Below are 26954 nucleotides of genomic sequence, written 5' to 3' on the forward strand. Positions count from 1 at the left end.
GTGAGCTTGTAGATCTGCTATTTTCAAATAGCCTAGGTATAAAATAGGGCTAAAGTGGTTAATGTATGTTTCATAATATAATAATTTATATCTGAAAAGTAACTAGTAACTAAAGTTTTGAAATAATTGTAGTGGAGTAAAAGTACAATATTTGCCTCTGAAATGTAGTGGAGTATGGAAATACTCAAGTAAGTGAAAATCAGGGACAGCCTCAGAAATTTCTTTGGGGGTCATTTGAAGTGGTCAAACTAGCAATATGTTTTAGAAGCGTCTTCCATAAAACCCTAATGGTCTTATTTCATAAACGCAAAAGGTTCAAGCCTAAAAAAAAATCCTCAAACATTTACTAAAGCATACCATAGTTTGTTTGATTTGTGAAGGAGCCACTGGATTATCTTTAAATTCATTATGGTAATCTAACTTAAGTGAAACTAAATTCAATATCATTGCTGTTATTTTTTTTGTCAAAGTTTTGTTTTTATCGTTGCCTTTTAACTCATTCCCTGCCTAGGACGTAAAAAACGTTATTTTGAAAAAACTTCCGTCCTTCATCTCTCGCAGTGACACATTTCATTGTAGCACACCCGGATACGGAAATACGTCAAATCGAAGATTTTCGGTTCCGTCCGCTTCCTGTTTAGGTCCCCCTCTAAAACGGTCTTTTCTCAGCTTCGTTTTTCTCCCCCGTGTAACGCTGTTTAGAAACGCTTTTTAGAAACTGCTACTACTTCAAAATGGAATGTCGCCGATTGAAAATGTCTTCTCTGGGCCACTCACACAACCACCCTGTGTGTCTACAAACAGTTGAACACGTAATCATAACGGATTTAGCGAGGTCTGTGGCGAGGTGAAAAAAGTCAGTGATTCGACCGTTCACATGGCGATACATGGGGTTTTTACACTGGGCTGAAGGAGAGAGACTCCGCCTCGGTCGGAATGTTTGTTGTCTGAGCGGCGTGCACGGATCGCGGGTGTGTTTAGAAACGATTGGACTTGCGATCATAATGAAAAAAAAATTTTTTTTTTAAGTTATAAAAAACACTAAATCGCTGGCAGTGGGCAAACACAGCCAGAAATAAGTCTGGCCGGGAATGAGTTAAAACACTGATTGATTTGAAGTCTGAACATTTATGCACACAGGCATCAAATGGGGCTTGAGCTTCTGCCCTTTTTACCTGTCTGTAAAAAGCAAGTGCCCTCTCCAGACCACGAATGCAGCTTTTACTATGGTGAAAGAAACGCAATGCCGTACCCGAAGGCAGCATTCAAGAGAATAGTCTTTTTTTTTTTACTCTCCTGCACTTGAATGCAGCATTTTATTTTGATTACATAATTGCCCTCTCTGACTGTGTCAGAAATCCATGCTGTATGCCAGCATCTCCAGTAAATTCATACTTACTTGAGCGCTGTGTTGCGCACCCGAAAATAGCCGATCTACAACGCGCTGCGACGCGTTGTGAGCTTGTTGATCGACTGTTTTCTTAACGAAATATATCAAGGCGATGCCCCTAAATCGAAATTTCAGACCCTGCCCCTCTTAAAACCCTTTAAGACCTGGAACGCATCGGTGTCATTTTAGATTTCTTTGGCTATTCAAAAATAGCAGATATACAAGCTCATAGCGTGGCACCGAGTGCCGCGCTATGAGCTTGTAGATCTTGAAAACATATTTTTCTGATAAAGGTCTTAAAGGGTCAACATTTTCTGCACGTCCCTGAGTCTGAAGTCTAGCTGAACGTATTTATTGTGTGTGTGTGTGTGTGTGTGTGTTAGTTGGTGTGGTGGGTGGCTCCCTCCCTGACGTGTACATTGAGAAGCTGTTGGGTTTCGTGGCGGGCTCCTTGGAGAAGTCAAGTCACCTGCAGTTCTACCTGAGTTGGGCCCAGAACCTCCTCCTCCTCTATGGACAGAAACTCAAGAACAGGTGAGGAAAAGCAACACCAGTCCCAGTCCTGTGTGTGTGTCTGTCTGTCTGTCTAAGGCTGGGTGATCATATTTCACTGTATAATACATGAATATAATATATTATATATATATTGAATATTGTCTTAAAATATCTTAAACCAGGGGTCTTCAACAGGGGGTCCGGGACCCCTTGGGGGTCCTCAGAGTTACTACTGGGGGTCCGCCAAATTTTTTGAAATACAATTTTATACAATATAGAGGAGGTCCATGCTTCATCTCTCTCTCAGCTGAGGGGTCCTTGGCCTGAAAAGGTTGAAGACCCCTGGTTTAAACCATCCATAGCTTTGATTCAAATATATTTCTTTCATCATAGTACACACACTCAATGTAACATGACTTATTTAGCATTCAGGATAAACGTCCCACCTCTGACTTGAATTAGAACTTTTCCGCCCTTTTCAAAAAAGCGTTCTTGTTATTCTACAGAGCTGGAGCGTTGCTGCCAACCATCCAGTCCCTACAGAAGAGCCTCCAGAGACATTTTGAAAGTCTGTCCAAGCTGTAAGTCTCTAGTCGGCAGTGATGGAAGAAGTATTACATTTCTTTTTTACTTAACCCATTAAGACCTGAGGCGATTCTTTAAAAAAATCTAAATCCTAACAGTTTTTTGGAAAAAAAATCAAAAAAAAAAAATCAAGATTTTTCAAAAATAGCAGATCTACAAGCTCGTAGCGCGGCACTCGGTGCCGCGCTATGAGCTTGTATATCTGCTATTTTTGAATAGCCAAAGACATCTAAAGTTACACAGATGCGTTCCAGGTATCAATGGGTTAAGTAAAAGTATCAATACCACAATGTAGAAATACTTTGTTGCAAGTTAAAGTACAAACGTAATGGTGTCAACATGTATATAAAAGTACCAAAAGTAAAAGTACTCATTGTGCAGCATGTCCCATTTCACAAGTTTCAAATCAAATAATTGTAGTGGAGTAAAAAATACAATATTTGCCTCTGAGATGTAATGGAGTAGAAATATTCCAGTAGTACTCAAGTAAAAAATACCTCAAAATTGTACTTAAGTACAGTACTTGAGTACATGTACTTAGTTACGTTACACCACTGCCCACTGCTATGGTCATTTGAAGCATGTTTTGTCTCGTGTTTCCGTATAGATGTGACTGGAACATGTACACCATGCGCTACACGGTGGCTTTGTCCAAACAAAGGGGGATAAAGAGGAGAACGGAGGAGGAAGAGGATGACGAAGGGGACAATGAAGAAGATGATGATGATGATGAGGATGAGGAGTTGTCAGACCAGATGAGTGAAGCGTCTTTGGAGGCTATGGTCATGTAGGCCGCACCCTGGAGTCACCCAGTGTCATTCCATCAAAGACGACAGATTGCGTCGTAATGCCGGACTGTCAGACATTGTTTCTTTGTATTTCAGTGAAAGATTATGAACATTTTTTTTTTAAATAAACTCTTTGTATTGCTGATTTCACATTTACACAGCATCTGTGTTCTTTGGTCTACGTCAGTGGTGATGCAACTTTGATGATGGAGAGGGCCACTATATTTCCCCACTCACTCCAGAGGGCCACATTGCATGTACTGTCTCTCTGTATTTTATACTTTCTATGTCACACAAAAGTAGGTGCGACGCGTTTTGAGCTTGTAGATTTTTGCTATTTTTTTAATGGGAATCCTGAAAAGGAACATTTTTATTTCATTTCAAATGCATTTAGTTATACTTATGTTAACTTTTTGAACTTAAATACAAATACATTGGACATAAAAAAGACAATATAATTGTAATACTAGTCACTAAGCTACTAATATAGACTGAAGTAATTAAAGTGAGTCATGTTTGCATGTTTGGAATAGTAAACAGCTGAAATCAATAATATAATCAGTGTTCTGATATTAACCTGCGGGCCGCATTAAGTGAAGGTGGGGGCAGCATGTGGCCCTCGGGCCGCCAGTTGCCCATGTATGGTCTACGTTTTCATTTCCGCAAGGGTTGTTGCATGGAAACCTTGCATTGTGCCATTGACTCTCTCCATCCAAACAAAGTAGCTTTGGGAGTGGCTCGGGAGGTGAAGTGGCTGTGTGGGAACTGGAAGGTTTCCAGTTCAATACAGTCCAACAACAACAACTCAGGACACATTTTTATTATTATTACCATGATAGCTATATAGCTGGCAGTGGTGGAAAAAGTACGCAAATGTTTTACTTAAGTAAAAAGTATCAATACTGCAATGTAGAAGTACTCTGTTACAAGTGAAAGTCTGGAATTCAAAATGTAGTTGAGTAAAAGTGCAAAAGTATTGGTATAAAAATGTACTTAAAGTATCAAAAGTAAAAGTACTAAAATGTTTGAAAATCTACAAGCTGACAACGCGTAGATGAGCTTGTAGATACTGAGCTTGTAGATCGGTATTTTCAAATAGCCTAGGAGTAAACAATAGGGCAGAAGTGGTTAATGTATGTTTTATAATTTAATAATGTATATCTGCAAAGTAACTAGTCACTAAAGTTTTCAAATAATTGTAGTGGAGTAAAAGAACAATATTTGCCTCTGAGATGTAGTGGAGTAGAAGTAAAAGTATAGACAATTGGAAATGCTCTAGTAAAGTAAAAAATACCTCAAAGTTAATTGTGGTAGGATTTGGTCATTTATGTTTGGGGGAAATTTAAATTTCAGAATATTATATTAAATCTGCTTCAACAACGTGTCCACTGTCCAGTCCAGACAAAAACAAAAAGGTGTCCTTACATTTTGATTCAGCATTCAGCCACTAGATGTCGCCCTACGCCCATGGTTGGCCAGTTTGGTTTGGAAACAAGGCACGGAAGTAGTAGTTTATTTGTTTTAGTTTTTATAGCCGTATGGAAGCGGAAGAGGCGGAGCTTGCAGTCAAAATGAGGGAGAATAAGAACATGTCGGAGTGTCCTCCTCCCGCGTCTCAACAACATCAACAGCCAGCCGCGGCGGGAAAAGAAACGATGCAGCCCAGCGCCAAGAAACAGAAGCTGAGCAGCGACGAGAACAGCAACCCGGATCTGTCCGGAGACGACAATGTAAGAGGGTTTCTTTAAAGCCCTGATCCAGAGCAGTTATTAGTGAGTTATTCTCTCTGAACCAGAGTGTAGAAGAGAGAGAGTAACGACACGCTTTGATCTCGTCGCTAAGCGGCTCGCTAAGGGCTATAGTTCCAAACGTCGGAACTATCTCATTGAGATAGACGGAGCACTTCCGCATTCCATTCTTACTATGGGAGTCAACGCTAGTGTCGTAACTCTCTTACGGCTCTGCTCTGAACGCTCCGCCAGGCACAATGCTCTTGCTCATAGACAGCGTTGCCAGGTCTGCTTGTTATAAGTTCCCCCAAAGATTTTATTTGAACATGGCAGATCTACAAGCTCACAGGACGCGTTGTGAGCCTGTAGATCTGCTATTTTCAAATAGCCCGATGTATAGGTTTAAAGTGCTCGTGTGTGGGTGGCCCACTCCGCTTCTTTTGGGGCTTGTTTTTCCTAGACCTGGTTGCTTGTGTCTCTCACGGAACCTGGCAACACTGCTCGTAGATGGAAAATTCCACTGCCTTGTTGCGAGGTCTCCGTCTTTAGTGAAAAATGAACAACACTATTTCGCTACTCACCGAAACAAAGGCTGTTTTGTGTTGTTGAAAGTCTATTATCCACGATGGGAAGCCTCTCAGCACCCCACCTTCTCCGTATAATACGCTTTTTGGGCAGAACATGTATTATGACCAGCAGATGTAGATTATTGGGTTTATTCCACTGCGCCCTCTACAGATCCAGATCAATATAAATTACCGTTAACCACACCTGTAGAGGGCGCAGTGGAGCACATACAATAACTTCCATCTGGCGGTTTATTTTCTGCCCCAAAAAGTGTATTAAGTACAGTACTTGAGTAAATGTACTTATTTACTTCTCACCACTGATTATAAGTGACTTTGGGCTTGTTATTTCTGTAAAGTAGCTTGTAAATATTGGTAGTTGTGTTTTTTTTGGGCCTTGTTTCTAAAGTGTAGTTGCTTATTTGTTTTCCTAGACATGGTTTGCTTATTACTCTCGCAAAATCTGGCAACACCGTGTCGCTGGCCCCCCAAAAAAGAACAGATCTAGAAGCTATCAGCGCGTTGCTGCGTGACGCGTTGGTAGCTTGTAGATCTGTTCTTTGTAGCAGCCGGCTAGCTTCCCCGGCTACAACGGGGTTGCAAATGTTACCCTAGCTAGTGCTAGCAGTGATGCCAAATAATACTACAAATAATACTAAATAAACTACAAATAATACTAAATAATTCTAAAAACAATACTTAATAATACTCTAAATCAGGGTTTTTAACTCTTTCAGGCCAAGGACCCCCTAGCTGAGAGAGAGGAATGAAGCAGGGACCCCCTCTGTTGTATAAAATTGTTATTCAGATTAAACTTCTTCTTATTTATTTTTACTTGGTCTGCCCCTTTTCCCCTTTTTACACCTAGGCCCTATACCTCTTTATTGAGGTATAGGCCAGGGGTCTTCAATGTTTTCAGGCCAAGGACCCCCTAGCTGAGAGAGGGATGAAGCAGGGACCCCCACTACATATTGTATAAAATTGTGTTTTAGATTAAACCTTTTTTTGTTTACTTGGTCTACCCTTTTTTCCCTCTACACCTATACCTCTTTGCCAAAAATAGCAGATCTACAAGCTCACAACGCCTCGCGCTGCGAGGCGGCGTGAGCTGGTAGATTTTTTTTGGCTACAGTTCTCCTCAGAAAAAGGGATGCTAGGGTTCAAGTGGTTAAGGTAAAAAAAAATAATCATATCACACAAAGATTTGCTCTAAATACCCCTGCTCTAAATAAATACTACAAATAATACTAAATGAATGGGTGCCTTGCTTTCTAATGGTTTACGCCTAAACAAACGTCAACTACAAGACTTGTAAATAAAAACCATTCTAACACCAGCTTTGACGATCGTCATATTTTCGCAGGACGACGCCATCAGCGTCGAGAGCGGGACGAACGTGGAGCGCCCGGACACCCCCACCAACACGGCCAACGCGCCGGGCAGGAAGAGCTGGGGCAAGGGCAAGTGGAAGTCCAAGAAGTGCCGATATTCTTTTAAGTGTGTCAACAGCCTGCGGGTGAGTGGAGCGAACTTTGTCACATCTCTGCGTTATTAACGAGACTGATGGAAATGTCACCGTCACAGGATGAACCCATTAATTTTTAGCTATAGCCTCTATAGAGCACCGAAGTCTGACGTAATTTACGCATCCTACTTGGGTCGCGTTTTTTCTTCTTCCCCGCACTCGGTGCCGCGCTGTGAGCTTGTAGATCTGCTATTTTTGAATAGCCAAAGCTAAGTGGTTAATTAAAATATGATTGTGACACTATGTTAACTAATTTCGCTGGGGACCCCCTGGTACCCCCCCCCCCCCCCCCCCCCCCCCCCCCAAGTACCACTGGTGGTCCCTGGACCACTGGTTGAGAACCACTGTCTTAGACCCCAGTGAGCCATAGTCGGCTATTAGACTATAATAGCCGACTATGCCCTTAGACGTATTTTAGACGTCTAATAGCCCGAAAAATGCTCAGTGGGACCCTATATACTTCCCTGACCGAGTCCCCTCACACATCCTTCACAGAATGTTTGCGTATTATGACACATACCCAGGATAGGTACTAGGGCTCATGTAGTAAAGGCAGCTAGTAAACAGTACCATGGTCAGAACTGTAGCGGTAATAGTATTTCATTCATGATCTTGGCTGGAAACCCACCTCTTCAGGAAACACTACCCTTCCTCTTTACCTTGCCTACTTGTTGTCAATTAGTTGTACGAGCTCTTGTTTTATTGGATCTTTCTTTTCTTCGATACACTTAGTGGTTTTAGCTCTTGCTCATTTGATTTCCCTATTTGTCTCATCTGTTTAAGAAAGTAGGTAGCTGATATATTGCACTTTTACCTTAGCGCTAGGTATACTCTTAGTTGCTTGTTTTAGAAGAGAATGCACTTACAACTTCTGGTGATTAGTAGTTTCCTTGCCTACCCATGTTGAATGCACTTATTGTAAGTCGCTTTGGATATAAGCGTCTGCTAAATGACTGTAATGTAAATCTTGCGTTGATTTCTTCAGGAGGATCATGGCCAGCCGCTGTTTGGTGTCCAGTTTAACTGGCACAGCAAAGAGGGAGACCCCCTCGTGTTTGCCACAGTCGGCAGCAACAGGGTAAGTAATGACGAAGACATGCAGAAGGATTCCTTTTCTTAACGGTTTCTGATACCACGTCACACTACAGTTCTCAAATTCTGCCCGAACCCGACCCTACCCGACATTGCCGGGCCGGGCCCAAAATGTATGCTAATTGGTCGGGCCGGGCTGAGCCTCGTGTTCCGCGAAGAAGAGGAGAAAAAAAAGGGCGGGGGGAAAAAAAAACAAAATACATTTCAACTGCCCCTAGCGGCCTAACGGTAAGGCCGACAGAAATGGTAGTGGATGTGTTGGATGCAGCTCAAAGTGAATTTTAGTCGGGCATCTAGTTTGTCACTGTCCGACCTCCCTAGCCCGTGTTATTAAAGAAAAACGGGCGATAATGGCCAAAACGCAATCGAAAATCGGCGAGTGCCCGTTTTCACGATGTTTTGGCCATTATCTCTGGAACGGAAGGTCCAATCTGCTCAGTTCAAAGCTTGTTGGATGCGTGACTTTGAAGATATTAAGCACATAATGACACCTTTCCGGGTTTTCGGGCCTAAAAGTATGGTAATTGTTCGGGCCGAGCCTCGGGCCGGCCCAGTAGGGCCCAGTTAGCGCCGGGCCTTAATTTTCAGGCCCGTTGAGAACTCTACGTCAGGGGTCTTCAACAGGGGGTCCGGGACCCCTAGGGGGTCCTCAGAGCTACTATAGGGGGTCCGCCAAATCTTTGTGTGATAGGATTTAGTTTTTTTTACATTAACCACTTGAACCCTAGAATTCCTTTTCTGAGGGGAACATTAGCCGAAAATAGCAGATCTACAAGCTCTCATCGCCTCGCGTTGAGAGCTTGATCTACAAGCTCTCATCGCCTCGCGTTGAGAGCTTGTAGATCGGCTATTTTTGGCAAAGAGGCTATAGGTGTAGAGGGAAAAAATAGCAGACTAATAAAAAAATAAAAAGATCTGAAACACAATTTTATCCAATATAGAGGGGGGTCCCTGCTTCATCTCTCTCTCAGCTAGGGGGTCCTTGGCCTGAAAACGTTGAAGACCCCTGCTCTACGTCACACCACTCATAGCATACATCTGATATGGGCCTTGAGAACTCTGCTGAGTTTTAACGGGACGTAAAGACCAGACCGTTGTGAGCTTGTAGATCTGCTATCTTTGGCTAAAGTTCTCCCCAGAAAAAGGGATGCTATAGGGTTCAAGGTGGTTAAGGTAAAAAAATCATATCACACAAAGATTTGGCGGACCCCCCTGTAGTAACTCTGAGGACCCCCTAGGGGTCCCGGACCCCCTGTTGAAGACCCCAAGATATAAACTCTTCACCGTGTGAGAAGTTAACCCTCTTTTTCCATCACCTGCACTTGTCTTTTCGTCACCAGGTAACGCTATACGAATGCCACTCTCAAGGGGAGATCAAACTCCTGCAGTCCTACGTGGATGCGGATGTATCCTTTTCCCTTCAATGTGTTGCATTTGTTCATTTGCTCCTTGACTTTTAGCTTGTATTTGCATATCTATCACCCTTTCCTAAGCAGTAGTGCTGCATGCTGTAGAATGAAAGGGCAACTGGATCAGTCAGCTTTAACCCATTGAGACCGGGAACGCATCTGTGTAACCACTTTAACCATTATTTTATGCTTTTGCTATTCAAAAATAGCAGATCTACAAGCTCATAGCACGGCACCCGAGTGCCGCGCTATGAGCTTGTAGATCTGCTAGCTTTTTTAAATCCTGAAACTGTGCAAATCTTTTGAGTGTGTGTGTGTGTGTGTGTGTGTATATATATATAATTATTATTTAATTTTTTTGCTTTTGCTTCTGGGGCGTCCCTGGAAAAAAATTTAGGATTTAGAAGACATTTGTAGAATCCCCAGAAGCAACGATTTGAGTTACAAATGAAAAAAATATATATATTCAAAGATTTGCACAAATGTTCATGATAAAAAAAAAAATAGCAGATCTACAAGCTGGAGCGGCACTCGGTGCTGCGCTATCTGCTACAAATACGCGGACAAATGCATATCATTTTTGGGGTCCTTGACATGAAAAAAGTTTGAGAACCACTGGTATTATAGCAACATACGTTTTTTTTTCACCCAAAAAAACTGTTAGGATTTAGAAGACATTTGTAGAATCCCCAGAAGATATATATTCCAAAGATTTGCACACATTTTCAAGATTTTTTTAAACAAAATAGCCTATCTACGAGCTTGTAGATCTGCTATTTTTGAATAGCCCCAAGTATAAAATAATGTTTATAGCTCAAAATCTAAAAATGACACAGCTATGTGTTCCTGGATTGAAGGGGTTAAGTTGAACTTTTCAAGTACTTTTAAAGTTTGAAAACTTTAGTTGCTAGTTACTTAGCAGATATATAAATGATTACAGTATAAAACATGTATTAACCACTTTAGCCCTGTTTTATACCTCGCGACGCGTTGTGAGCTTGTAGATCTGTTTATTCACACATTTTAGTTACTTTTACTTTTGGTACTTTAAAGGGCAAGACCACTTTGGTAGAGGTTTGGGTTGTGTAAGTTACCTTGCCATGATGTAACTCCAAAGGGGGACAAGAAATCAAAAATAATTGCTCCACTGATTTAGAAATTGATAATTCAAAAAATATGCTCCTCATTGACTCACATTGTACGGTAAAAACGGCTCTCAAAGTCACTCTTTTAGGCCCATAAACTAACACAAACAAAGTTGATTCAGACGATATAGAACATCACCAAACCCAGAACTGTTTATTTTCTAAATAAAAATGTCAACTTCCTGTTGATTTTGGCATTTTTATTAGGAAGAAAACCCGGACTGGATCCGCGGATCCGGATCTGGATCTTCAAATAGTAAAATCAACAGGAAGTTGGCATTTTTATTAAAAAAACATTACATCATGGCAAGGTCACTACAAAACCTATACCAAAGTGGTCTTACCCTTTTAAGTACATTTTGATACCAAGTACTCCTACATTGCAGTATTGATACTTTTACTTAAAGGAGAATTTTGGACTAAAGTTTTCTTACCTTTTCTATGACGTTATGATATCTTAGGATGAATTTTAATAGCTTTTTTTTTTTTTTTTTTTTTTGAGATCTGACGTTCATAGTGACAGAACACTATGCAACAAAAAAAAAAAAAAAAAAAAAGTCTCGCTAGACGAGATTGAAATCTCGAGATTTCAATCTCGTCTAGCGAGACATCGTTTTTTTTTTTTTTTTTTGGACAGTGTTCTGTCACTATGAACGTCAGATCTCACCAAAAAAATATTTAAAAAAAGCTATTAAAATATGTGATCTAACCTAAGGCCTATCCGCGCACCTTTTAAGCTGTGGCGGCTCAGGGGTGGAGTTATGACATTTTTCTACTGTACCATTCATCCTAAGATATCATAACGTCATAGAAAAGGTAAGAAAACTTTAGTCCAAAATTCTCCTTTAAGTAAGACATTTGAGTACTTCTCCCCCCACCACTGGCACGTGCTATCTCCTTGACTAACGGCTGCACATTAGGCCGACGAGAACTTCTACACGTGTGCCTGGACCTTTGACTCCAACACCAGTCACCCCCTGCTGGCCGTAGCCGGCTCCCGTGGAATCATCAGGGTGATCAACCACATCACCATGCAATGCATCAAGGTACAGTCCACCATAGACCATTAATAGACCTGAGGCCGCTTCGAAGCATTTTCTAAATCCTAACAGTTTTTTGAAAAAATAATAATAATAATATTTTTTCACAATTTTTCAAAAATAGCAGATCTACAAGCTCGTATGAGCTTGTAGATCTGCTATTTTTGAATGGCCAAAGAAAGCTAAAGTGACACAGATGCGTTCCAGGTCTTAACACATTGACTGCCAGAGTTTATTCATAATGTACTCACCCCTGTGCCAGCAATTTGTGTGTTTTTTAATTATTTAATTTTGTAATTTTTCATTCAAATAAATTCTCTGATTGTGGTGTTAAGCACATACGACAGTTCCACCAGTAGAGAGCAGCAAATCCACACATTGATCACCTCGCTCGCCCCCTCCCAAACAGGCCCACGTCATATCCTGTCATTCACCGGATGTTATGTTTTCGACAATCCCTGATCCGCTGATCGGCCTGAAAACGATGTGATACACTACGACGATGACTGTTAGTCACCCGGACCAAAGAAAATAGAAGTTGAGCTGTCCGTTCGTTTTTTATGCCGTGTGAAAAAACGTGTTTTTCCCTATTCTGGCCGAAAATGACCGGAGAAAAACAATGTGACCCGGAAATGAATTTTTTTTTTTACATCCGGCTCCGGGTGAGTGTGACGTAAGTGGAAAACGAAAGTGCTGATGAGAAATAAACAGAGCCGTGCGATCACAGATTAAACAATGAAAATTCAAAAGAACGCATCAATGCATTCTTTTGAATTGCTGGCATTTAAGCGATGGATTTGAAAGAACGCATCGATGTGATCTTGGCAATCAATGTGTTAAAGGAGGAGTTCACCCAAAAAAATACTTATTTTCTATCTATTGCACACCCCATAAAGCCTTGAATTCATGGATTTATTTTAGTTTTTGTCGCATTCCTAAGCCAACAATTTGATGACGAACTACTACTTTGTGTCTCCTACCGGATACACTAGTCGGTAGGAGACGGGAATCAAATTATTAGCTTATGAATGCAACAAAAACAAATCCATGAATTCAAGGCTTCATGGGGTGTGCAATTGATAGAAAATAAGATTTTTTTTCGGTGAACTACTCCTTTAATGGGATAGACATATAAAGGTAGACGCCTCCTTCGGCTCTAAGGCATTGGTATCTCGGGCGCAATTTTAGAGGAGGAAAGCTTCCGCGTGTGTCACAGAAGGGGGCGTTCGATAGGCCAATCAGAGGAAGGTGGGGGCGGGTCTTTTCATAAGAGGCAGCCGCACAGCAAAAGTCAGTTGGACGTGCTATGATTGGCCAGTAGTCAACACGCTGTGATTGGCCAGTGGTCACTTTGAATGGTAGCTTTCCTCCTCTAAAATGGCGACCGCGATACCAGTCGCTCCAACGAAATGCAGAGGCCAATGAGGTATCTGGGTTTCTGTATCTATGCAGTCCACCCTGTCTCGTTTTCCTGTGAACAGGAAGGAGGCCTATATACAGGAAGTAGGCATATAAGCAGTATTATGTATTCACATTTTGTCAGACCACAGAATAATGTATATAAACAACCCAGCAAAATTAGAATGATTTAAAAAAAAAAAAAAAGTATATAAAAATTTAGTTTAAGGTAGGGTAAGTGATATTTTTGGGTTAAAACAAAAAGTATTTTGTTAAAAGGTTAAAGCACTATATTCTGATAGTAATCATTGCTATAGAGTGTTTGCTCAGTAACAGGAGTCTCCCCGTCTCTCCAGCTCTTTAATAAACAGAAAATACATTTTCCGGTAGGTGTCAAAATCTCAGCCAATCAGGAGAAAGTACCCATTTTAAGCTTCATTTTTATAGTGTTCCAGTTCCAATTTTGCCTGCTCATTTCGTAGTGTCATCACTTGCAATTTCACTTGTTTAATCTATATCCTGATTGAGTTCTCTATCCTGATTGGATAAAATTGGAAATGAAACTGAAACTGAAACTAAAATGCATTTTCTGTTTTATAAAGAGCTGGAGAGACAAGGAGAGTCCTTTTACTGAACAAACACTCTATAGCAATGAGTAGTATCCGAATATAGTGCTATTTAACACTTATTTTAACGAAAGAAAATCACTTACCCTACCTTTTATTTTCAGAGGGCTGTGGGGGAGTTTCCACTGAAGGCAGTGAAATAATTATTTTAGCCAGAAGATGGCGATGGACTCTAGGGTATACAGTAGCATGACACTCTGGCCTAAAGATGTCTTTGCACTAGGGTATAGCATCAGAAGACTGGTATACCTTCGGTGTACCGTGGCATAATTCCTAACTACACCAGTCTTCTGCCATCAGTGACTCTGATGACATCACTGAAACCAGTGACATCGTTAAGCAGGTTTTTTTCCCCTCCCAACAAGATTTCAAATTTTTTATTTAGATTTGTATTAACGCGAGAACAATGGCTTCTGTTATTGGATTGCAACTTTCCGGGAATAGAAAGTCTGCCGTTTCTATTAGCTTGGATTCCCCATCAATGATGTCACTGGTAGACGGGATTCTGAACATTCCGCAGCCCTCCTCTGAGACACAGACCGAGTAGAGAAAAATGATACCATTTTATCATGAGCATTAGTGAGGACCAATTATATGAAGATAGGTTGAAAATGGGTGAAGTCGTCCTTTAATTGCCGTCTTTGTCGGATGAATAATGAACATCTTCCCAAAACTGCTGAAAACATTTTATTTTATGGGCAAGTCTATAAGCAGTGTTGCCAGATTCTGTGAGAGAAACAAGCAACCAGGTCTAGGAAAACCAGCCCAAAAGAAGCGACTATGGGCCACATGAGTACTTTAACATGTACATCAGCCATTTGAAAATAGCAGATCTACAAGCTCGAGCTTGTAGATCGCCTATTTTCAAATAAAATCTTGCTGGGAAATTATAATAAGCAGATCTGGCAACCTTGTCTATAAGTGGTCTTTTTCTGTCTTGTCTTGTCTTGTGTAGCATTATGTGGGTCACGGGAATGCCATCAACGAGCTCAAGTTTCATCCTAGGGATCCAAATCTTCTGCTGTCTGTCAGTAAAGGTAGGTTACCTGTCTCCAAAAACTATAAAGATTGCACCTCTGCCAAAATTGCCAAGATATTCAATTTCCACCTTTAGTTATGAGCAGTGAAAAAGTACTCAAATGTTTTACTCAAGTAAAAGTATCAATACTGCAATGTAGAAGTACTCTATCAATACTGCAATGTAGAAGTACTCTGTTACAAGTAAAAGTACTTGAGTAAAAGTACAAAGGTATTGGTATCAAAATGTACTTAAAGTACCAAAAGTAAAAGTACTCAAATGTTTGAAAATAGCAGATCTACAAGCTCACAACGTGTTGCGTCTGTTTTCAAATAGCCTAGGTATAAAATTGGGCTAAAGTGGTTAATATACGTTTTATAATGTAATCATTTATATCTACAAAGTAACTAGTAACTAACGTTTTCAAATAATTGTAGTGGAGTAAAAGTACAATATTTGCCTCCGAGATGTAGTGGAGTAGAGATAAAAGTATTGACAATTGGAAATACTCCAGTAAAGTTAAAATATCTAAAAATTGTACTTAAGTACAGTACTTGAGTACATGTACTTAGTTACGTTACACCGCTGCCTTTAGATATGAGTGAGTAATTTTTTTGTGACCTTGTCGTTTGACCTTTTTAGAACCAAAAGTTAATCCTCTCTTCAGGACAACCTGCACCGAGTGCCACGCTATGAGCTTGTAGATCTGCCATTTTTGAAAAATCGTGTACATTTGTGAAAATCTTTGAATATATATATATATATACATTTTTAATAGGGGTGTGCTGATACACTAATTTCACCAAACGATACGATACGATATTTGGCTCACAACCTCGATACGATTTCGATACGATACGCACTTTTTTATTATGAAAATATATGGGGGAGAAAAAATGCAAACAAATAATTCTGTTTTTGCATTATTCAGACGCGAACTTGTAGCTTTTCAGCTACAATAGCCGTTTTGAATCCAAATAGGGCAATAGTGTGACACCTGACCCGAAAAAAACATGTTGTCACCCTTTTCACCTCGGGGCTGTTTGCATGCCTGATTATTATTATTGTAAAAAAAAATTGAACTATGTTTTTTCTTCCCAAAACGATACATATCGTCACGAAAACGTATCGCGATATATCGCGGGACGATATATCGCGGGACGATATATCGGCACACCCCTAATTTTTTAAGCGAACATTTTTAACTCAAATCTTTGCTTCTGGGGATTCTACAAATGTCTTCTAAATTCTAACAGTTTTTCTTTTTTGAAAAAACTTACGTTGCTATAACTTTTTCATGTCAAGGACCCCCAAAATGATACGTATTTGTACGCGGACCCCCATCTCAAAATGTTTTGTTCCAGGGACCCCCCCCCCCCCAGAAGCAAAGATTTGATTTAAAAATGTATGTATTCAAAGATGTGCACACATTTTCACGATAAATCTTTTTCAGAAATGGCAGCTCTACGAGCTCATAGCGCTATGAGCTTGTATATCTGCTATTTTTGAATAGCCAAAGAAATCGAAAATTACACGGATGGACGTTTCCTTCCCGGTCTTAATTGGTTAATAATACCCACCACTGATCTCCTTTTCATTCTGTCTTTGTACTCTCTTTCTTTCCCCCCCCCCCCCCCGTTTGCTCAGATCACGCCCTTCGTCTGTGGAACATCCACACAGACACGCTGGTGGCTATATTCGGAGGAGTCGAGGGCCATCGAGATGAGGTGTTGAGTGCAGTGAGTATTTCTGATTTTGATTGAATACTTTTATCACAGGGGTCTTCAACCTTTTCAGGTCAAGGACCTTTTAGCTGAGAGAGAGAGATGAAGCAGTTGACCCCCCTCTATATTGTATAAAATTGTGTTTCAGATTAACCTTTTTTATTTTACTTGGGTCAGCTCTATTTTCCCTCTACACCTATACCTCTTTGCCAAAAATAGCAGATCTACAAGCTCACAACGCCTCGCAGCGCGAGGCTGATGGCAGAAGACTGGTGTAGTTAGGAATTATGCCATGGTACACCGAAGGTATACCAGTCTTCTGATGCTATACCCTAGTGCAAAGCCATCTTTAGGCCAGAGTGTAGATCTGCTGTTTTTGGCAAAAAACAGAAGCGCGGCACTCCCGCGCTATGAACTTGTAGATCTGCTGATCTTTAAAAAATCATTGCCATTGTTATGATTGTTATTTAATGAGACGTCTTGTGTGGGCTGACAGGACTTTGACCTGTTGGGCGACAAGATCATGTCCTGTGGAATGGACCACTCTCTGAAACTGTGGAGGATCAACTCTGAGAGGATGCAGAGAGCCATCCGAGGGTCGTACGAGTACAACCCCTCCAAGACCAACAGGTATCGCAGCGGTGTCGATTTCGTTTCACGCCACTACTATCTTAGAGACAACTATTGTACTTTTACTCCACTACAATTATTTGAAAACTTTAGTTACTTTGCGGATATAAATAATTAAGTTATATAACGTACATTAACCCTATTTTATAGATAGGCTATTTGAAAACAGCCGATGGATGTAGATGTAGCCGATGTAGATCTGCTATTTTCAAACATTTCAGTGCTTTTACTTTTGGTACTTTAAGTACACTGTGATGCCAATACTTTTGTACTTTTGCTCGAGTAACATTTTGAACACAGGCTTTTTACTTGTAACAGAGTACTTCTACATTGTGGTATTGATACTTTTACTTAAGTAAGACAAAAAAACAGTACTTTTTCCACCACTGGTTCAGAGAGACATGGTTTCATTGACCATGTGTTGGCATTTCAAGGAACGTTGACCCGTGTTCTGTCCCGTCCCCCGTCCCCCAGGCCTTTCGTCTCCCAGAAGATCCACTTCCCGGACTTCTCGACGCGCGACATCCACAGGAACTATGTGGACTGTGTGCGGTGGCTGGGCGACCTCATCCTGTCCAAGGTGAGTCTCACGACCAGGGATGTACCGATCAGGGGCCGTCGCGATTACCGATTTACCACATTCCCTGCCATAGACCATATTCACACGGTGGCCATTTTGGAATTTAACAAATTTAATTACGCGTAACTCTTCGCGGAAGCACGGTGAAACCCTCCGTGATTAGCAAACCATCAGGCGATCGATCATACTGGAGATAAATATTCTGTGGTTCTTGAAAGATTAGTCAGAATGCTTAAAAATGCTGGCAGAAGCTACAGCTACAGTTTTAGAAAACCTGTGGCAGTGAATGTGTTACGTTGACCATTCATTATCACACTAATAATTGCGATTAACGATTTTAATCGTGCTTTTGGAATCGAACTTTGGAACATTTGAATAAAACCTGCACTACTAATGCCTAAATTGTTCCTGTTGAGACATAAGTGAACCGCTCATTTGAGCAGAGGATTTTGAGTTTTGACTATGCAATACCTCTTGTCGACCAGTAGGTGTCATACTTGACCACAGGATCTCCATTCCTACATGGAAGGGCAGCTAAACCAATTACAACCACCATTCACTTTGGTGAAAATGACATTTTATTTGCGCTAAAAGATTCGGGAGTGTACAAATGGAACCATTAGATTCTATAGGTCCATTAGACCTATAGGGTTCCATTTTGTCTGACTTAACCCATTCAATCCGGGAAACGAATCTGTGTCACTGAAGATTTCTTTGGCTATTCAAAAATAGCAGATATACAAGCTCATTGTAGATCTGCTATTTTTGAAAAAGAAATCGTGAATATGTGTGCAAATCTTTGAATATACATACGTCTTAACTAAAATCTTTGCTTCTGGGGGGGTCCCTGGAACAAAATATTTTGAGATGGGGGTCCGCGGACAAATGCATATCATTTTGGGTGGTCCTTGACATGAAAAAAGTTTGAGAACCACTGATATTAAAGCAACAAGTTTTTAATTTTTTTAACTGTTAGGATTTAGAAGATATTTGTAGAATCCCCCCAGAAACAAAGATTTTTGTAAAAAATGCTCGCTTTAAAAAACATTCAAAGATTTGCACACATTTTTCAAGATTTATTTCCAAAAATGGCAGATCCACAAGCTCATAGCGCGGCACCGAGTGCTGCGCTATGAGCTTGGTGCCGCGCTATGAGCTTGTAGATCTGCTATTTTTGACATCTTAAAATGAGACTGATGCGCTCCCGGTCTTAATTGGTTGAATTAGCACTCAGGATTTTGAAGTATATGCTCTCTCCTCACGCGTGTCCGTCCTTGTCATGTCGCTTACAGTCATGTGAAAATGCCATTGTGTGCTGGAAGCCGGGGAAGATGGAGGACGACATTGATCGAATCAAACCAAACGAGTCCAATGTCACCATCCTGGGACGCTTTGACTACAGCCAGTGTGACATCTGGTACATGCGCTTTTCCATGGACTTCTGGCAAAAGGTAAAAGTATTTTGTCTCTGTATTCCCTTAGAGATTGATTATGATCGGGGCATTGGCTCCGAGGGCAACAGCAATGCTCATTTATCAGATACCCATAACCTTAACAAAAACAAGGAAATGGCATTTAATAAACACATTAAGTTAACGGATCATCTCTGTCGGGTGGAAACCTCATACGTCCAAAACGGTTACTTTTCAGGATTTGAAATTCAAAACTGGCAAAAGCAGCAGATCGACGAGCTCAAAATGCGCCGCTTCACACCGCGCTCCGGGCTTGTGGATCTACTATTTTTTATACTTTTGTGTGATCAAGTAGGGCATTAATTGACGGAAAAAACACACAAAGTTAGAATATAGACACATTTCCAGACAATGTCACACTGATAAGAACCAGTATGCGCTCGCAGGCCGGGGCCAAAAGAATCCGGCCGCTCATTAGATGCAATGTGAAAGTGGTCACAGAACTCGCGTGTAAAAATGCATCCCATCAAACTTTCAGATGCTGTTTTCCCCCCAGTGTGGAGGAACGATGTTAAGATGGCTGTTTACTAGGGGTGTGCAAATATATCGTCCCGCTTTGGATAAAAAAATAAATAAAATTGCAATAATAATAATGCAAAAACAGAAGTATGTTTGCATATGCTCCCCCCTCCGTATATTTTCATAAGCTTTTTTTCCCCCCCATATATTTTCATAATAAAAAAGTGCCATATATGGTATCGATGTCGTGAGCCCAATATCGTATCGTTTTATGAAATTAATCGGCACCCCTACTGTTTACTGTGATCTCTCGCTCTTGAAATGTATACCTTGGTTTATGTTCTGTGTGTAATCTATTATAGCGATTCTCAAAGCATTTGTCCTCCAAACCCCTCCTCCAGTCGCAGAGGGAGTGCTTCTTACGATAACGGAACACATTTTCAAGATTTTTGAAAAATAGCAGATCTACAAGTTCTTGTATATCTGCTATTTTTGAATAGCCAAGCCTGCTTGATCGTGCAGCTTTATCCCCTCAAACTTTACCCCTAACATTTTTATCCCATGGTTTTTGTTACCCATTCTTTCGCCCAGTGCCAATTGCCTAAGCTGTAATCCTGGGCGTTACTCTCCCTCTGCCAGCCTGGGTAGAGCCCTGAACTGGGCTCATGCTTCCTTCAATGCATGAGGAGTGCGTAGGTGTTGCCCGTCGAGATGCGTACATACAAGCTCACATCGCGGCGCGGATGTGAGCTTGGAGGTCAGCTGCAATACCGTTGCGGGGTGAAGTGTATATGTCACAGGGAAATTGGCATTCGTTGGGAAATTGGAAAGGTATGCTCGTTTTTTAGGCGCGGGGCTTCGGAGCGAGGCGGGGCTTTGATGCGAGGCGGACCTGGCTTTTGTTGTTCCCCCCCAACATAGCAACCAGGAAGCTACGCTAGGGGAACGCTGAGGAGCGCTGAAAATAAAATGGATAATATGAGAGAAATATTCTATGACAGGTTGGATAATGAAGCTAGCCAAGAGGTGCGCCGACTCAGCAGACCTTGAGGCCGGGGAGGCTCGCCCGATTGCTCCAGGCGCGAGTTCCCGCGCCGACCGGCCGATGGTCTGCTAGTCGAATCAGCGCCGTCCGAGTTGTAAACCGATAGGGAGAGAATAGATCTTTTCATGGGTTACTATCCACGACGTTTTGTGCTTGTGATCGGCTATTTTTGCTACTTTTGTGTGACATAAAATGGCCCGACAGTATATGCAGTGTGGCCCTCTGGAGTGAGTGTGGAAATATAGTGGCCCTCTCATCATAAAGTTGCCCACCCCTGTGTTAACGCCTCCATGGCAGGCAAAGAGTTAAGTGTGCAGTGGAACTTGAGCTGCGCTGATTGGCCGCTGTTCTATAATCCGTAGAAAATATGGAACATGCCCAAACTATGTAACGGTATGACCTGTTCTCTGTCCTTTTGACTCCAGTGTTGATTTCATCGACTAAACCCATGACGAAAAATGTTGGTCGACTACCTTTTTTCACTGCTGAAAACTAAATAAAAACTAAGCTATGATGAATAAAACTAAGACTAAATATATTGACAATTTCGTCAACAAATAAAAACTTGACTAAAATGTTAGTGAGGGACTAGTGGAGAAGAGATCCAGTAGAACTAAATGACAAGTCATTTTATGTTTGGGTGCACTCGGGTGTTGCGCTCTGAAAATAGCAGACGTGTTGTGAGCTTGCTATAGAATCTTGAGAAAAAACCCTTTATATCCATATATTTTTTCCGTGGTGGAAACAAGCCATTTTCGATGGGCGATCACTCGGCAATGGCGGATCGCGTTAGAAATGTTATTGTTCCAGGCGATAGTCGGGACCCTCGACCATCGTGCGCACCCTTTGGTTTACATCCTCGTCGTGGCGTCTACAGCACTAAACGGATCAGCGTAAACGGTAAGAACGCTGGCACTAAGATGTACCCTGTTTTAATAAACCTCTGGCACTTGATGTGTTAACAGCACACTGGCACAGTTGTGGGTTAATGCTGTGTATGGGTGACTGACCATGCCCATCAAACTGCCTTGCAGATGCTGGCTCTGGGCAACCAGGTGGGAAAGCTGTACGTGTGGGACCTAGAAGTTGAAGACCCCCACAAAGCCAAGTAAGTTAGTCTCCTCCTGGTGTGGCATTATGGCTGAAGAAAAGAGGTCGCGCAGCTCATAGCCACGATGCAATAACTTTTTTGATTTCATCAACATTTCAACACAATGTAGGTCTTCTTCAGGGTTCATGTAGGCCAGTGGTAACCAACCTTTTCAAGCCCAAGAGCACATTTTATTTCCAAATGTAAGCCATGATCTACCACTAAAATATGTTTTAAAAACAATACTTGTCACGATTGCAATTTCTGACAGGCTCAATGCATGTGCATACATCCACCCAAAGACTAGTACCGTAGTTTAAATAAGAATAAACATGATAGTTATATAATCAATGCCTAAATATTAAGAAAAATAAATATATAAATATTAGAAATATAAATATTAGGACAAAAATACAAATAAACTTCTTCAGTTTTTTTCCCCATGTCCACAAAGGACATGAAATTAATTGCTTTTACAGAGGTCTTCAATGCACAATATTTAGTTTCTCAGTTCGATGAATTTTCCACATTTACAGATATTCTGTTCAAATGACAAAAATGTATACATGACCATATGTTTGCACAGATATGGTGACGGATACAATACTCTCAGGATCAGCCCACCTTTAATGAGGCGTCTGCTTGAAGTATCAAATCTCCATATGCAGAGTCAGTGCCAGTGCTCATTGACATGACACAAGATTTTTTCCCATTCCAAGTGGCTATGACTGACTTCCAAAGTTTGCGGGCCTTGGGTAGACAACCCGGCCTGGCGGAGATCTGTGTTCTGTGGAGGACCGTTCTAGTTAAAGGACAACTTTGTTTTTTTACAACCAAGGTTTATGTTTTAGATTGTTATTAAAGTAAATAAAAGATGAGTGTTAAAATATTTAAATTTACTGCTTTCTATAGTTTTAGCAATTTTCGCGATCTTTTTTTATAGTGGGCGGGGGCATTCTGTCCGGTGGCTAAATATGTCTTTTTTTACACAATAACCCGGTGATTTCTTTATTATTATTTTCAGTAGCTCTTCTAGCCCCCAATAACTCACATCTGGCCATCAAAGACCACTCTACCTTTTTTATTGTGTAAAAGATACATATTTAGCCACCGGACAGAATGCCCCCGCCCACTGTAAAAAATATCGCGAAAATTGCTAAAACTACAAAAGCAGTAAATTTAAAAAAAATAACACTCATCTTTTATTTACTTTAATTACAAGCTAAAATATAAACCTTGGTTGTAAAAAAACAAAGTTGTCCTTTAAGGCAGTCCATCAATTCTACATGGACATGGCTCAGCCCTTTAGTAACTCTTGCTTTAACAAGAGGGGGGGGGGGGGGGGGGCGTTCCTTTCACACCGTTTCACAAATCCCACATTCAGGCGATAGTTCACCCAAAAAAAATAACGTTTTATTATTTTGCTTTAAGCCATGAATACGCCTCACTCCCATGTTGTTGAACCCAACATGTCCCCCTCTCTCCCCAGGTGCACCACCCTGACGCTGCCCAAATGTACGTCGGCCATCCGGCAGACCAGCTTCAGCCGAGACAGCAGCATCCTGATCGCCGTGTGCGACGACGCCTCCATCTGGCGCTGGGACCGGCAGCGTTGAGGTTTTTGGGGCGAACCCCGAACACCCACCCCCCCCCCCCCCCCCCCGCCCCACCCCCCCAGACGTATCCGATGACTTTTGCCTCCCCCCTAACCCCCCCCCCCCCCCCCGACTGTCCACGCTCGGTGCTCGGTCCTTAAGACGTGCAGATGTACCGACATTTTCCACGCTTCCTACTCAGGTGGACGGTGAATCTTCAATCGCCAGTGCTAAAAAAAAAAGTGGACACGGCAAATGTGATAGTTTGTGTAAAATACACAAATGTTGTGTTTTTGTTAAAACATTCCTGAATATCTTGATCGTACGACCCCGGAGTTTGCTTTTTCAGTGTATATGTCATAACTATGTCATGTCGAGATTTACTTTCCTCGCTCTCACTTTAACCCATTAAGGCCTGAGACCGATTCTACAAAATGTCTTTTCAGAAAATACTTTGTGTTTCTATATCAGTGGTTCTCAAACTTTTATTATGTATTTGGCCACGGACCCCCATCTCAAAATGTTTTGCTCCAGGGATCCCCAGAAGCAAAGATGTGAGTTACAAATGTTGGATATATATATATATATATATATATTCAAAGATTTGCAAAAACTTTCACGTTTTCTTTCAAAAATAGCAGATCTACAAGTTCATTGCAGCGCTATGAGCTTGTATATCTGCTATTTTTGAATAGACAAAGAAATCTAAAATGACACAGATGCCTCCGTTGAGTCGTTGACATTTATGAAACCACACAGTGAAGCCCTCAGTGATTAGCAACCATCAGGGGGATCGATCATACTGGAGATAAATATTCTGTGACTACTTGAAAAAGGTCAGAAATTTGAAAAATTGCTGGCAGTGGGTGCACGCAGCCAGAAATAAGTCTGTCAGTAAGAGAGTTAATGGGTTAAACCTTGCGTTTTTTTGGGGGGGGGGGGCATGTCATTATAGGCAAAAATTGTAAAACTACAGCGTGAAAAGCCCAATCAACAAGCTCTCTCAGTGTCACAATGTGAGTTTTTTTTTGTTGGTCCGCCAGGGCTCAAGTGATGCCATGTTCAATTCATCCTTCCAGATGTGCTGCAACAAACTAGCACGTTACTTCTCCAAACACTTGCAACGGGGAATTATTTAAAAATGTCCTATTTTTAAGAATGTGCCTTTCGTTTAGAGGTCTCCATTTTGGAGGCAGTTTCTAAGCAGTCGACAACAAAAATCCGTTTTTTATATGGAACGGCTATTCAGTTTTGCCAGTGCTATTCAAACCGTTCTCTTGTTGACATTATTCTATACATGTCATGTGAGAACTATTATTGGTGGTGGTGATTGACGTGAACCCATTTAAGACCTGAAGCCGATTCTAGAAATGTCTTCTAAATTTCAACACTTTTCTGAAAAAACGTTGTTTCTATATCAGTGGTGCTCAAACTTTTTCATGTCAAGGACCCCCCAAAATGATATGTATTTGGCCCGCCGACCCCCATCTTAAAATGTTTTGTTCCAGGGACCCCCCCAGAAGCAAAGAATATAGTTTAAAATGTTAAAACAATATATATTCAAAGATTTGCACACATTTTCGCGATTTTTCAAAAATAGCAGATCTACAAGCTCGTAGCGCGGGTGTAGATCTGCTATTTTTGAATAGCCAAATGTGTAAAATAGTGCTTTTTAGCTCAAATCTAAAAATGACTCCAGGTCTTAATGGGTTAATGACGAAACATTGCAGGATGAAGTGATAAGAAATGGGGAACAACTAAAATGTTATGAGAGCTGTAGTCAAATCCAAGTGGCATACAGCTATTTGTGTTTCCTAATCCTAATACAATGTCGGAATTGAAATTGACCAAACGTGAACAAGAAAATCTAAAAGTGAACGGGGTTGATCCAGGTGCTTTGATTTCCTTGTTGTATTTTTGCTTTCGCTAAATCACCTGCCCCGTCGCTTAATTTGAATGGAAATAAAAACGTCTTTTTTTTTGTACAGATGACCTGTTGCGTTTCTAATGTGCTGTTTGTGATATGAATTCTCAAGTAGAAAAAACGGGGATGAAGTGGAGGTACTTCTGTGGCCTCCTGGCACCGTGCGTACAAAGTTTGGCACTGATACACATACACACACACACAGACCCTCATGTAGACGACTAGACCTTTTGGAGAGCCACACCATGAAAACGGCATGCACACTGGATCTTGGAAATAAGCATTTCCAGATGTGTAAAGTAGCTAAGTATATTTACTCAAGTACTGTACTTAATTAATAGTTATTTTTACTTTACTGTAGTATTTCCAGTTTTCAGTGCTTTTACTTTACTTCTACGCCACTACATCTCGGAGGCAAATATTGTACTTTACTCCACTACAATTATTTGAAAACTTTAGTTATTGTTACTTTGTAGATTTTGATTATTATTAAAAAACATACATTACCCACTTATATACATTTCAGCCATTTGAAAATAGCAGATCTACAAGCTCACAATGCGTCACGGTAAGAGGCGTTGTGACCTTGTAGATCAGCTATTTTCAAAAGATTTTATACATTAAATTATTGTATTTTACTCCACTGCACCCTCTACAGATCTGGTCAATATAAATTACAATTGACCAGACCTGTAGAGGGCGCAGTGGAGCAAATGAAATAATCTGGCGGACATATTGTATTTTCTGCCCCAAAAAAGTGTATTATACAGGGAAGGTGGGGTGCTGAGAGGCTTCCCATCCTGGAGAATAGACTTTCAACAACAGAAAACAGCCTTTGTTTTGGTGAGAAGCGAAATAGTTTTGTTTATTTTTTTAACTTTTAAAACGTAGACCTCGCACGGTCATTTTCCGTCTATGAGTAGCTCCGACGGAACCTCTCCCTCCGCTGTATAGCTCCGAGATGAGGTTCCTCGTTTCCCTCTGCCGTTTGAGCAGGACATTGTCGCACATTTTCCACTTTACATGTTTCTTACCCCTTTCTGCACATCGTATCCAAAAAGTAAAGCTTTTCCGCCATTCTCAGATTTTTTAAGTTCTAGCGCACCATAAAAGCTATCCAACGAGTTGAAGAAAGTATTTAATTTGCCTCGGTCCTCATCCGGTTACATGTTTTTAAGACATTGCGCAAGAGTTGCGCCCGTAGAGATGACATTACTGATTCCCCTACTGGTCAAATGTTGAATTGTGCATCTTCTAATGCAAAATATTATGGAACCGGCTGAGGACCGAGGCAAATTAAATACATTCTTCAACTCGTTGGATAGCTTTTATGGTGCGCTAGAACTTAAAACATCTGAGAGAGTTCGAGGGAACTCACTAACGCTCAGTCAGTGGTGGAAAAAGTACTCAAATGTTTTACTTAAGTAAAAGTATCATTACTGCAATGTAGAAGCACTCTGTTACAAGTAAAAGTCTAGCCCCATTACGAACCTCTCACTCCGCTATACAGCTCCGAGATGAGGATCCACTGCGAGCTCTACCGGAATTGGTGGAACCGACGGCCGCAAAGGGTCCGTGGATTGCCCTTTTCGCCACATCGTATCCAAAAAATAATGGTCGTTTCCAAA

The 26954-nt window shown here is 41.1% G+C and overlaps 2 protein-coding genes across 2 annotated transcripts in view; both read left to right on the top strand.

The window, feature by feature from the left end:
- The window catches only part of pwp2h (PWP2 small subunit processome component), a 38286-nt gene extending 34872 nt beyond the window's left edge, over positions 1–3414 (top strand). Inside the window, exons 19-21 of the mRNA XM_080422710.1 lie at positions 1774–1924; positions 2392–2466; positions 3078–3414. Coding sequence (XP_080278836.1) covers positions 1774–1924; positions 2392–2466; positions 3078–3261 — 410 coding nt within the window. The 3' untranslated portion in view covers positions 3262–3414. The remainder of the gene's footprint in view (positions 1–1773; positions 1925–2391; positions 2467–3077) is intronic.
- Positions 3415–4829: 1415 nt separating this feature from the next.
- On the top strand, positions 4830–25394 carry eed (embryonic ectoderm development; the record flags this gene model as incomplete). The annotated part of the gene is made up of 12 exons (XM_080422645.1): positions 4830–4988; positions 6918–7070; positions 8065–8157; positions 9512–9577; positions 11646–11771; positions 14745–14826; positions 16455–16546; positions 17028–17161; positions 17636–17741; positions 19034–19192; positions 21752–21825; positions 23297–25394. 12 exons carry the CDS (start codon positions 4830–4832, stop codon positions 23421–23423), a joined length of 1371 nt encoding a protein of 456 aa, XP_080278771.1. The 3' UTR covers positions 23424–25394.
- Positions 25395–26954: the final 1560 nt, after the last annotated feature.

The sequence above is a fragment of the Gymnoscopelus braueri genome (genome assembly GCF_963280865.1).
Source record: "Gymnoscopelus braueri genome assembly, chromosome: 24".
Lineage (NCBI taxonomy): Eukaryota > Metazoa > Chordata > Actinopteri > Myctophiformes > Myctophidae > Gymnoscopelus > Gymnoscopelus braueri.